The following is a 14,249-nucleotide window of genomic DNA, read 5'->3' as shown; positions in this document are numbered from 1 at the left end:
AATGTAAAACTACTGAAAAATACCAGCTCACTTAAAACACAACCGCTCTACTCAACGCAACTCTACTATACCCGCGGTCAGAGAGCGGAGATGTGTCCCCTGCGTGATGTAATATGACGCGTTTGACGTATGACCTTAAAAAAAAGCCGTTTTTAAGAGCAGAGCTCAAAATTGCTCCTTTCCCTCTGAATTCCTGCACTTATGTCTCGTAAAACATATCAACTCCTACATTCACTTTTTTAATTGTAATTTTCAAGCAAGTTTAAGCATAAATGTAGAATAAATAAAAACCTGCAAGATGCTCTTTAAAGAAAGAGCTCGACAGAATGACAATGCTCGGAGTGATAAAAAAAGTTGAGGAGCCAACAGACTGGGTTAACTCGATGGTCTGTGTAAAGAAGAAAAGTGGTGATTTAAGAGTGTGCATGGACCCAAAAGATCATAATGAAAACATCAAGCGTGAACATTATCAGATACCCAAGCGTGAGGAAATCACAAGTGAAATGGCAGGTGCCAGCTTCTTCACAAAGCTTGATGCGTCTCAAGGCTTTTGGCAGCTGAAACTTGATGAAAGCAGCACCAAATATTGCACCTTTAATACACCATTCGGCAGATATTGCTTCCTCAGACTGCCCTTTGGGATCGTCTCAGCATCCGAAATATTTCATAGAGCGATGGAGCACATCATTGAGGGGCTGGATGGTGTTCGAGCATATGTTGACGACATCATTGTGTGGGGCTCTACACTACAAGAACACAATGAGAGGCTGAAAAAGGTGCTGGAGCGCATACACAAGTATGGACTCAAGCTTAACAAGAGCAAATGCGAGTTTGGAGTTCAATAAGTTGGACAGCCAACTACACACTCCTATCACAAGGTGTCGCCACATAGTTGTGACCTATGTTTGAATACAGATGTACGGTAAGGGACCCGAACAAGAGCTTCATTAAAAAACTTGGCTAACACTTAAGCATGGAGCACGAGTCAGTTCATTAATAGACCAACAAGCAAAACACAAGCCAGATACCTAGGTATTTATAACAGGTAACCACTTTGAGTACTTGTCCTTGCATAGTAACAATATCTAAAACAGGCTCTGGTGTTTTTTTAGCTTTTTACCTTGGTTTTATCAACATTTAAAAGAAGCTTAAGCTCAGCGAGCTAAGTCTGAATAATGTTAAAAACAGCCTGTAATTTAACACCAGCCTCCTTAATGGAGGGACCAGCACAGTACATAACGGTATCGTCCGCATACAAATGTAAAGTAGCTTCATTCACATTTTCACCTAAACTGTATAGATGGTTATGTTGTTGCAAATGTTTTTATTGATATTATAATGTAAATGTGTGATTGTTGTTCAAGTGCAACTGGTATTATGGTTATGTTATTGCACAGATTTGTATTGGGTTATTTATGAATAAATACGGGCGCACCATAACATGATAACCTTTTCTTAAATAGGCTTATTTCAAACAAGTCTGTGAAATAGGACAGCAGACATTTCTTACTCTATTCTCCTCTCTTTCTTTCTTTTAAATTAATGTATTTATTTATCCTGAGTGGCGTGCATTCACTGAAATGTGTGCGCCTTATCAAATATAGAGGGTGGACGAGGGCCTACTTTGCTTGGACACTTCTATAGACTAATAAATCAATTGACTTCTTAAATACATGAATCTCTCCTTCTTCCATGGCTGACCAATGCCTGCTGCAGTGACAAACATATTGTTATTATTATAGACTGTTCTGGAGACGGTCAAATGAGGGCTAATGTCGCCATCTGCTGGATTCAGGAGTAACTGCATGATTATTCAACATCAACATGTTGCAACCTATGGTTGCAACAGATATCACTCCGAGACAAAAATCTACAAAAACAGCAATATCGTGCTTTGATTTACCATCAAAAACTATAACTCTTGTCGATGTTATTACAATAATTTACTATTACTCTAGTCTATGCACCTATGATTTAGGTGTTATTTATTATTTTTGGGATCATTTTGCTGACTTAACTATAACTATTGTTGATTTCATTACCGTCATTTACTTGTGTTATTAACTATGTCTCAAAGACGGTTTTGGTTTTATTACATTTTACTTTGAGATGATTTTGATTGTGTAACTATTACTCTAAATTAATATTGGCGATATTAACTCTTGCTGCTATTCGTGTTGGTATTATTCGACTCCCTCTCTGCCAATTTGTCCCGGGACAGCGCGAGTCACTGCGGGTCACGTTCCCCACGTCAGAGGACCATAAAACGGGCAAAGTGCACACCGGAAGTCGCTTCATCCTGCAGAATCCTAACCGCAAGCCGTGATGAGGCAGTGTGTCCGGGTCCCGGGCGGGCTGGGGGTCCTGTGGGCCCTCACGGTGTGTGTCCTGGTGTTGTGTGTCGCACCTGCAGCCCCTCACCCCCAGTGTCTGGACTTCAAGCCCCCCTTCAGACCCCTGCGCGAGCTCCAGTTCTGCGTCATGTACAAGGAGTTCGGCTGCTGCGACTATGAGAAGGACCAGCAACTGAGGGCCAAGTACTACCGGATCATGGATCACTTTGATTATTATGGATATGCCAACTGCGCTGGGTTCGTGCTGGAGATGATCTGCCAGGTAGGGCAAAGGTCTCCGTCCAGACCCTCTTCATCACCGCCTGTAGTACGAGCCAAGAGCAACACACACAGCAACACACACAGCAACACACACAAAAACACACACAGCAACACACATAGCAACACACAGACACAGTAACACACACAAAAACACACACAGTAACACACATAGTAACACACACAGCAACACACACAGCAACACACACACACACACACACACACACACACACACACACACACACACACACACACACACACACACACACACACACACACACACACACACACAGAACACTGACCCTCAGAGCTGTCACTGGGATAGAATGAATCATGAATTATTAAAACTACTTGAATTAGCATCAAACTATACTTAAAGCACAGACAGTAAAAGTAGTCATTGTGCAGATTGGTCCATTTCAAAATAATATATATGATATGTTTTATAATGATTGATCATGAAAGTGTTCTCAAAGCTGGTAAAGGTGCAGCTAGTTTGAATGACTTTGTATACTGCAGGGTAGCTTGTGGAATTACTCCAGGTGGAACTAAAGTCTGATTTAACACTTGATTAGATTTCACATCATTCATCCACATCTGTAAAGTAACTAAAGGTATTAAATACATGTAGTGGAGTAAAAGTACACCATTTACATCTGAATTGTAGTAGAGTACAAATTAGCTGACATTGAAATACTTCATTAAAGTACTAGTCTCTCAAAATTGTACTTCATTAAATCCACTTAGTTACTTTCAACACTGCCATTAATAATACATAATGATATATTGGTTGATTTATATTCTGTCTGCAAAGTAGCTAGTAACTGAATGTGTTTTAAAAAAATGTAGTGGAGTAAAAGTATAAAGTAGCATAACATGATGAACATACTCAAAAGAAGTACAAGTAACTCAAAAGTGTACTTAAGCTTGAGTAAATGAACCTCTACATTCCACCACTGACTAAATGCTTTATGAAACAGAACTTATTAAAACTATACCAATGAACTTGCTGGTAGTAGTGGTAAAACCATCCAGGATCCACAGACCATAAAACATGTTATTATTTTTAACATATTTGAATGTGTTTCCTGTGAATCCTGGATTATTTTACCACTGGAAATAATTATGTATGAAATAATGTATTTCTCTTTCTTATGCTGCAGTTGACATGCAAACTATAACCCTGTTATATGGTATATTGGAAGTTAGTGTCTTTAAGTTTCTGCTTCATTGATTGCTGGTCAGAAAAAGGGTTCAAATTATTCTTGGACGAAGTTCTTCCTCTTTTTCCATAATCATTGATGTAATGTTTGATTGCTTTTATCAAGTGCCAGCTTCTTGAAAGGTGTTTGAGCAATGAATTGTTGGGACTATAAGATGTTGTGTGCACTTGGAACACAAAAAGGGCCCTTCCCCTTAAAGGAGTTTGACATTTTTCAGAAATATGCCTTATTTACTACAGTGATCTGCAGGCATGAAACCACCAATTACATCATGTATCCTTTTAAATTAGGATACTTATTTCAAATGAACTATTATTTTTCCCATCTAAAAAAAAAAAAACTGTCTCTTGAGTCTGACAAACACCATTGCTTTCTGCAACTTCTACTCATGACATACATGCATGCATAAGCGTGCACTTCCTGTGTGTCCATCTCATACAGTGTGCCATAAGTTAGTTGACAGTTATCTATCATATATTATTTTATATAATTTTACATGTTTCCTATGGCTTCTATCAACTCAAGAACCCATTCACACACATGCAAACACTCAGTGCCAAACTGTTCATTCTGAGATTTAATGCCCATTTACATTCTCACCAGGGGCTCAGCCTACAGGAGCAATCCGAGGGTTCACAAAAATACATGTACACGTATCTCTACCTCTTTAGTCAAATGCAAATGTTTACTGGCCAAAAAACTAATCCTTTTATTTGCCTACGAAGATGTTTTATTCTAACAATTGATCAAAAGTCTTGTCAATGTGAACGGTGTTGAATCTTGGTGTTGAACTCAATATTATAATGCCAGGTAAAACTAACACTCAGCTGATGTTTTGTTTTAATGCCCATGTCTTTAATGTTCTAGTTTGCTCTCACTACTATCATCAACCATGTTTCAGCAGCCATAACCTTAACCCACTGTTAACTACCTGCCTAGCACCAAACAGCAAAGACAAAGAAAGAGACAAGCTGGTGAGCAGAGTGTGTATGAGGAGGTAATGAAGAACAAAACACAGCAAATAACTATTTAATATTGAACGATTCCAAACAGACCTCTACACCATGCCGCTCTGTGACCGGATGAGTCTCACTCTCAGCTAAATTAGTTGTTTGAGAGTTTGGTAACCCACTTCCACGTCCTGGTACTTGGCTTTTAACTACGCCTAATGAGGGCAGACCCTCCATGCAAATGTGCAGACAAGTGAAGGTGAGATTGGGGAGGGTATAGGGCCCGGATTGGAATTTGGCCTTACACTCACCAGGTGGCAGAGACATGACTTCAAGGGAAATTTGCTGGATGTGTAACTGTGTTCTACCAAGTTCACAACTTCAACTTAAAATGTGTAGTGATAAAATATTGTGTCACTGTTTATTTTGCAACCTTGCTATTGCAGGTTTAAGGACTACATAAGGTGTGACAGGTTTAACTCTAGATAAGATGTTGTGCTTTAGTCTGCCTCTTCATTGTCTCTTCTTCATCCCTCATCTCTCTTCCTTTCTGCGCAGGAATGCTCTCCATTTGCAGCTCATCTATTTGATGCTGAAGACCCCACCACCCCGATAAGGACCATCCCTGGCCTCTGTCCTGACTACTGCTCACAATTTTGGAATAAGTGCAGGTCCACCATCCCTCTCCTGTCTGACGACCCACACATAGCTAAAGTCAAAGAAGACCAGACCCGTCTCTGCCGGTACCTGGAGCTGGACGACGCAGACTACTGCTACCCTCACCTCCTCAGCGACCAGAAGCTCACCCTGAACCTGGGCCGGGTCCAGTCAGACGTGGATGGGTGTCTGCAGCTGTGCCTGGAGGAAGTCGCGAATGGGCTGAGGAACCCGCTAGCGATGGTGCACGCCAACGATGGCACACACCGGTTCTTCGTGGCGGAGCAGGTGGGCTTGGTGTGGGCCTACCTTCCTGACCGATCCAAACTGGAGAAACCATTTTTGAACATTACCAAGGTAGTGTTAACGTCCTCATGGGAAGGAGACGAGAGGGGCTTTCTGGGTCTTACCTTCCACCCCAAGCACAAGTACAATAGGAAGCTTTATGTGTACTACTCAGTGGAGGTGGGTTTTGATGAGAGGATCAGGATCAGTGAGTTTCATGTGTCAGCCCATGACATGAATGTGGTGGATCATGCCTCTGAGCGGTAGGTAGGGACCAACACATGTCCTACACTTGGTCTATTCTTGTCTGATATCCACTTCCTTCCAGGGTTATTCTAGAGATCGACGAACCAGCATCCAACCACAATGGAGGGCAACTACTCTTTACAGATGATGGCTACTTGTACGTTTTCACAGGCGATGGGGGAATGGCAGGAGATCCATTTGGGAAATATGGGAATGCCCAGAACAAGTAAGAATTACACAATGGTCCACAAACTGAAACCCTCAAATGATCTTAAATAACAAGGACTGAACCACATTTCAAAAACTCTTGCTCTTGATGTCAGATCTGATTTTATTCATCATTTATAATGTTTGTCTACTGTAGACTTATGAAGAGTAAATGCGCATTTCTCTGCATTTGGGATAAAATATGACTTTTTCCATATCTATTTTAGGTCGGCTCTATTGGGTAAAGTTCTCCGGATCGATGTGGAGGACAATAACAGAGGTCCGTTGTACAGAATTCCTCCAGATAACCCCTTTGTACATGATCGGGGGGCACGACCAGAGGTTTATGCTTACGGTGTGCGTAATATGTGGAGGTGTTCTGTGGACCGGGGGGACCCTCGGACCAAAGAGGGCAAAGGACGTATCTTCTGCGGGGATGTGGGCCAGAACAAGTTTGAAGAGATAGACATCATCGAGAAGGGTCGAAATTTTGGCTGGAGAGCCAAAGAAGGCTTCTCCTGCTACGATAAGAAGCTGTGTCTCAACAGCTCGCTAGGTAGGCCTGCTCTGGTCAGTCCAATGGTTTGGAAACATATTATTATTCAAACAGTGGTCATGAACTCATCATTAGAACTTATCCAACTCGAACGGGTGTCGGAGGGACTTTGTGAAAGCACCAATTGACCATCGTCTACCCTAGGAAACCTCTTTTATTAAAACATCAATCAGTTTAACCTATGACGTGATTTATTTGCCATATTCTAGATTGGATTACCACTAGATTCAAGATTCATAGATTCAAAGGCTTTATTGTCATATGCTCAGTAGCTACAGTGTAGTTTGGGCAATGAAAGTCTTAAGTCCCAGGCTCCTCAAACAATGCAACATAATATATATAAGACGTTAAACAATAAAACAAATTTCAAAAACATAAAAAATCGAGTAACTAGAAACTTCTAGTCTACTTTAATAGTTAGAACTGCATTGTTCTTCTTCTTGATATTTACTATACTACTGTAATCATGGCAATTTAGTGTCATGACTGTTAATTTCCAATACTACTTGGACACTGAATATCTACAATCCAAAAGGCTGAACAATTATTTTAATAAACACAAATATTCATATTTATTACTGCTGATAATACAAAATGAGGAATTGCCCTTTATTTGAATTGGCTTCACTGTAAAGAGAAATGGCCAGCACAGACAAAGGAGAAACTCAGTAAAACAAATATTTAATTGTGGGTTTCTTCTCAGATGATGTCCTCCCTATTTATGCGTACCCTCACAAGATGGGCAAGTCGGTGACTGGGGGCTATGTTTACCGAGGCTGTGAATACCCTAACATGAACGGCATGTACATATTTGGGGACTTCATGAGCGGGTAAGCTTTATGTGATCAGAGGCATTTAATACGGTGGGACTGAATCACTCTTTAATGCACCAGTAACTCTTAAAATGAAAGAGGGAGTTTAGTTTCGGATCAAATGTACATTAAAGGGCCTTCAATATACAGTATGGTACTCAGTGATTGAGGTCAAATATCTGTTCCTTCGTGTCTATGTGTCCTTGATGGTTTTGCAAATGGAGCTACTGTGATGCAAGAGAATATTCAGACTTGATCTTATGTTTCATTGTATCGTAAAAATCAAGTTCATGCTTTGGAAAAATTATACACGTAAACACAGAGGTGTAAAGTAAGTAAGTACATTTACTCAAGTACTGTACTTAAGTACCATTTTGAGAGATTTGTACTTTACTTGTGTATTTAAATGTTTTGCTACTTTGTACTTCTACTCCACTACAATTCAGAGCTAAATTGTGTACTTTTACTCCACTCCATGTATTTAATACCTTTAGTTACTTCACAGATGTGGATGAATGATGTGAAATATAATCAAGTGTTAATTCCGATTTTAGTTCCACCTGGAGTAAATCCACAAGCTACCCTTTAGTATACAAAGTAATTCAAACTAGCTGCACCTTTACCAGCTTTGAGAACACTTTCATGATCAATCATTATAAAACATATCATATATATTATTCTGAAATGGATAAATCTGCACAATGACTACTTTTACTGTCGCTACTTTCACTATATGTTGATGAGAATACTTTTCTACTTTTACTTGAGGAACATTTTGAATGCAGGACTTTTACTTTTAACAGAGTATTCCTACACCCTGGTACTTCTACTATTACTCAAGTGCAAGATCTGAGTACTTCTTCCACATCTGTGTAAACATAAAAGTAGAAGTTGGTATTACTTGGTACATGATTAAAAGCTCTCCCAACGCTCCATTAAAAGGTTTCACACACTCTTGTTTTCCTCCCCAGACGTTTGATGAGTTTGCAGGAAGACAGAAACACAGGGAAATGGAAGTACAATGAGGTCTGTATGGGGAAGGGCATGACCTGTGCCTTCCCTGGACTCATCAACAACTACCACCAGTACATCATCTCCTTCGCAGAGGATGAAGCTGGTAACGCATGAACACACAAACATCCTCAAACTCACACTAGCTGTCATTTGGAAATGTCTTTACCTGTGGAATATGCTTTTGATGTAATAGTTTGTTGATCTTTCCATCAGGCGAGCTTTACTTCATGTCCACTGGAGTACCGAGCGCTACATCACCTTCAGGAGTCGTCTATAAAGTGGTGGACCCCTCAAGGTGTGTACTACACACACTGTGTATAATGTACTGCTACTGTGCTGCAGTAAGATATTCCTGACCTCTGTTAGACCCACTATGATGAAGTGTAATAAACATATGTTATGGTATATTAAAATATACACATTCCAAAGAACCACCACCCAATCCGCCAGTCAGACAATGTGATCTAACAGACTAGTGACTAGTAAGGTTCAGTCCATTGACAAGGGTGGTATGGAATAGTCCAAGCTGTGGCAGAAACAGGGTTTTTATACAGTGCTTAACATAATCATTACTTTTCTTCTTTCGCACTAGATTACCATGATTACAGTAAACACGTGTGTCATGTGCAATAACTGCTCACTGTGCAGAGTATGGACAGTCCTAATACTGTTTCTGTGGAATGGATATGTAAGACACACATCTGTTCACAATTACAAACACAGGCATGTCATTCTTCTCTGTCGGCCCGAGGGATGTGCAGTACTGAGATCAAACTGGACCTGGATCAAAGATTAGATCTGTGCTTTCTCAGGGTCTCAGTGCTGCTGAATGAGGAGGTTATACTCTCTGTCTCTTTTGTGGTAGAGATGGGGAAATTAAAGCAGTGCTGGCTGAAATGTGAAAGCAGTAGAGTGGTGAAGGACTGAGTCCTAAAACCCGGGAATGAGTTAGCATTTTTTTAACGTGTTTTTTATTTATTACCTTTTTGTTCTATGACAAGAATTTTAGCCAATACCCCACTGGTGAATGTCAGAAACTTATATGTGTCTTAAAAGCAGCGGTTGATAACAAGCGTCTAAATGAGACCACCACTAAAAGTCATCGCACCGAACATTAGCCGCCGTTAGCTTAGCCGTGCTATGCGACCGAGAATTAGTTTGTTTAAAGACTATTGTTAGCTTTTGACTTTTGGCTTTCATTCATAATTTATCCTGCTCAAGAAACGTGAACGTATCATAAACGTTTGGCGGCATGTGGCGCAGTGCAATAGTGCGTTGGTGTTCGAATCAGGGGAGCACAGGTTCAAACCCCACTGCAGTCAGCATGTCGTTGTGTCCCTGAGACACTTCACCCCAAATTGCTCCTGTGGGGATTGGCCACAGTATTGAGTATGTAAGTCACTTTGGATAAAAGCGTCTAACAAGTGTAATGTAATTTTTGTAAGCCAAAGATCTTATTTTCATAATACAAACATTATCCACTGTTTTTGGTTGTTTTTCAGACGCGCTCCACCGAGACAATGCCACTATGACCCTCTTCCTGTCAGAGTGAAAAGTAACCTCATCAAGTTTGTTCCTCAGGAAAGTGAGTCCATAGCCAAACACTACTGAATTATTCCAAACTAATTCAATCTGTGACATGAATCTGATTTTATTCATATTTGCTCATGTTTTTTTCATCATTCCCCATTAGCATTAACTGGTCTTGAACAACCTCACAAAGCCAAGCCTGAGCCACAGCCCACAGATTCCTCCGACTGGCTCCAAGAGCTCATCGACCGTCTGGGACTGCCGGATGGTGCTACCCCCCCTTTGCCAACCACAACCACAACCACCAAACCCCCCAGGCGGAAAGGCAGACGCAGAAAAGGTCAAACCAGAACGGAGAGTGTCCCTGAGCTCCAAAATGGAATGGTGAGGCTGGTTGGGGACGAAAAAGGCCAGAGCGACCGTGGGAGGGTGGAGATCTACGTAAACGGGGAGTGGGGCACCGTGTGTGACGACCTGTGGAACATCAATAACGCTGAAGTGGTGTGCCGCCAACTGGGCTTCACACGGGCTTTGAAAGCGGCCAAGAACTCAGAGTTCGGGGAAGGGAAGGATCTGCGGATTCTTCTGGATGACGTTCAGTGTGACGGGACAGAGTCCGGTCTGCTGGACTGCCAACACACCGGGGTTGGGACCAATAACTGTGCCCACTATGAAGACGCAGGGGTGATCTGTGGCACCTCGGACCACATTATAGAAGTCTAAATGTTTGACTGCTTTGAAATCCGAGCAACCATCATTAAACCTGTTGTTTTAAAAATCCATCCTAAATGTAATTCAATCAGGAGAGCTTTTTTTAAAAGAATATTTGCATTATGTGCACAAGATAATAGAAATGTGAATGGTCTTTGGAGACGAGAGCCCATTGCGATAAATGAGATATCATAAGGAGGAGGTCCTGCTGTAAGTCGATTAGGAACTCCCTACCCGTGGCCCTGACACTGGTGTTGATTTGATGAAGATCAGGGTATGATAAAGAACTGACTGGAGCTGAATTTGTGGGTTAATTGGCTGTTTGATATCATGAAAAAATGTAGTTGGTAACTCAAAAAAAGTGAACGCCAATAATTATTCCGATGAAAAAGAACACACAAAATAACCACTTAAGTTTGTGCCATGTTATTTTCAGCAGCTATAATGGAGATTATGAGCCAAAATGTGCCTTGTCTTGATGTCAGTCCAACACATTAGAAAGGGTAAGGGGGGAAATCGTGTAGATTACACTGCAACCACAATACATTATGCTCTGAATGAGGGGCATGGCACTTATTGTTCCCAGAACCCCAGAAGCAGGAAGTGATGTAGGTTTAGGGACAAGGCAGATCATCAAAGCATTCCAGAGGTTATTTATGAGGTAACCTAACACTTTGCAGGGGTGGGCTTTCCCTTTTTGTTTTACCTGCCAGTAGTGATATCCATTCTTTTCTAAATGTTTATATAGTAGTTTATTTTTAATTGTCCATGACAGTGTTGAATGTTTCATCTAAACATGTGTGGCACCATCTCAGTGATTTGTTACGAAACATATTTGACAGTTAGTCTGAATGTCATATTTCCCAGTAAATTCCCACTGAATGAATGTATGGGTATGTTATGATGTCATCAATTTAGTATATGATACCTATGCCTGGACCACATGTGTGTTAATCTTTCTCATATGTTTGCATTATCATTTTTGTATTGTCTATGTTGTAATTGTATTGTGTTGTTAATGCTGTACACATCTATTGTACGTCACTCTCTCCGGCTTTTATAACATTTTCCTCTTTTAATTGTGGGGTTTCTTTGGGAATTCTTGCTGCTGTACAGTCTGTAAAGCCCACTGAGACACATTATTAATTTTTGATATTGAGCCATATTAATAAAAATTGATTTATTGTTCGAAATTAAGTTTGAAGAAGAGTTTATCCAATTCTATACACAATGTAATCAAGAGATGACCGATATATCATGGAGCCTAGGTAAACTCACATTATAGCCCCCCCCCCCCCCCATTCCTGGAGAGTTCAGAGTGCTGCTCTTTGGTCTGAAGTTGGGAGCTGCTGGGGCCTGGCAGCACATTTCAGCCTGGCTTACATAACCATTGTGCTGAGCTTGAACTGTAGCCTATAAAGCCTGCCAATTCTAAAGTTTTGAACCAAGTCTACAGCCAGTTCAAATACAAGCAGCTCTACACTGGCACCTTGTGGATATTAGCATAACTGAAATAAAAAAACTTAGCACACAAAGCAGTATAAAATAAGTGGTGCAGTGATAATAGATTTTTGTAGAAAGTTAGCATCGCAAGGGCTCCCTTGACAGAAAGCAATGATATTTTTCAATTGGATTTCGGAATATTGCAAAAATAATGTTGAACTATTTACACGTTTTGTTCAACAGCATTATTTCCTATTGACACCAATTTTATAATATTTAAGCATAGATGCTATCGGCAGAAGTGAAAAGCTAACGTTACTCCGCTAAGCTAACGGCGGACTTGTGCCGTTAGCTTGTGTCACTGTTTCAAATGACACATGATAGAAGCCTCAGACATTCACCAGTGGGGTAATTACTGACAGTGAAAATCTCTTCAGTTTGTGTTAACCACAGCCTTTCTTTTGGCCTCTCACCAAAACTCATACAAACATTTGTTGAGTTCAAGACGAGACAACAGAATGTGCTTAAATGCCATCTAATTTCTGCTTTTTAGGACTCATTCATGCACCCCTTTATTCAGAATAGATATTTAAAAGTTTAATATGTCGGCTGAATTTTTTATTCTCCTTTAAATTGTTAAAAAGTCCACGATAAATTAAGTCTAGAAAAAATAGTTAAAACCTTAAAATGATAGCAGCCTCAAATCGTCCATGTTTGCAGGATGTGGAGGGATGTAAATGAAGGCCCTTTTATTCTCAGCAGTCACTTCTTGTTTGAGGAATGTGTGCCCTGTTTCAACCCCATTGATATGCTGGGCAGCAAACCTCAGGAGCTGGAGCCAAGCTGAAGCCCCCAGCAGCCTGCCAATGCATGGCCCTCAGCCTGTCAATGTGTGGCCCTCAGCCTGTCAATGTGTGGCCCTCAGCCTGCCAATGTGTGGCCCTCAGCCTGCCAATGTGTGGCCCTCAGCCTGCCAATATGCAGCACTTCAGTCTGCTTTATGCAGCCTGACATTAGCCCCCTGTGTGTCACAGTGTTCTTTATCTGCCATTATATCATTGGAAACTTAAAGGGGCAAAATTGGAACATGATCAGAATACTTTATTTATTCTGTCGGAAATGATATATCATCATCAATAAAACCATCCTAATTACCTCTATCAGCCCAAAAGTGCTATACCACGATGAGAGAAGCTTAATTCCCTTGCTTTATGGTGTTACCCCAACTTATTACACATGGACATGACTGTGTTTTGTGGAGACAAAAAGAAAGGCATTGTTCAAATAGAATAAAGAAGCCCTTCTTTTTTGACATAATGCAAGCAAAACCTGCATCACAGTCAGTACACAGTCAGTCAGTCTTGCTACAGTTCTGGTGTCATGCCAACAGGTGGCACTGTTGTCTTTTCAGAGTCAGAATCCGAATCAGATTACTTTTTTCCTGGGGGAAATCAGGTAAAACTTTTTATGCCCAGCTTCTAATTTGAGTAGTGGAGGCACAATAATTCCATGTGTTTGCCATTGGACAAAAGAAGTAACAGATGTTTTTAGACATGAATAATTAAGGTGCAGTCTCAGTGTAAGTCTGTCACCCAGATGGTCCAGTAATAATTCATTCTCCACAAAGAGAAAAAGGACATGAAACCGTAATGACATTGAATTATTTGAAGGCTTAACTCCACATTTAGTGCTGAAACACACGTCTGGCTGGTGTTTGAAGAGAACTTGAGCTCTCCGGGATCTAAGAAAAACAGACGTGTTTTCAGCAGGACTCCAGAGTGTTTCTCTGTTAAACTGGAGCTGTGTAAGGGTTTATCATCTTTCAACCCACTGAAGACCCTCTGATCCTTTAATTGAAGTGGATTTAAATGTTGTTTTTACCTCACACCATGTAACAAACCTTGTGAGGTGTATGTGGCTCATGCATTATCTGATTTATGAATATCTGATCAAAATCTTCTTAACAAAATAACAAAGCTTTAGGCAGAGCAATCATAAAAGGG

General features: G+C 40.6%; 1 protein-coding gene across 1 annotated transcript; it reads left to right on the top strand.

The window, feature by feature from the left end:
• Positions 1-2,219: 2,219 nt before the first annotated feature.
• On the top strand, positions 2,220-11,996 carry hhipl1 (HHIP-like 1). The gene is made up of 9 exons (XM_010771752.1): positions 2,220-2,616; positions 5,344-5,990; positions 6,056-6,199; positions 6,408-6,736; positions 7,440-7,566; positions 8,520-8,665; positions 8,776-8,857; positions 10,065-10,147; positions 10,256-11,996. Exons 1-9 carry the CDS (start codon positions 2,326-2,328, stop codon positions 10,813-10,815), a joined length of 2,409 nt encoding a protein of 802 aa, XP_010770054.1. The 5' UTR covers positions 2,220-2,325; the 3' UTR covers positions 10,816-11,996.
• The last annotated feature ends 2,253 nt before the right edge of the window (positions 11,997-14,249 follow it).

Source organism: Notothenia coriiceps, unplaced genomic scaffold, assembly GCF_000735185.1.
Source record: "Notothenia coriiceps isolate Sejong01 unplaced genomic scaffold, NC01 NC01_scaffold00010490, whole genome shotgun sequence".
Lineage (NCBI taxonomy): Eukaryota > Metazoa > Chordata > Actinopteri > Perciformes > Nototheniidae > Notothenia > Notothenia coriiceps.
Note: the sequence above shows the minus strand (reverse complement) of the source record. Positions and strands in the feature narration are given on the sequence as shown.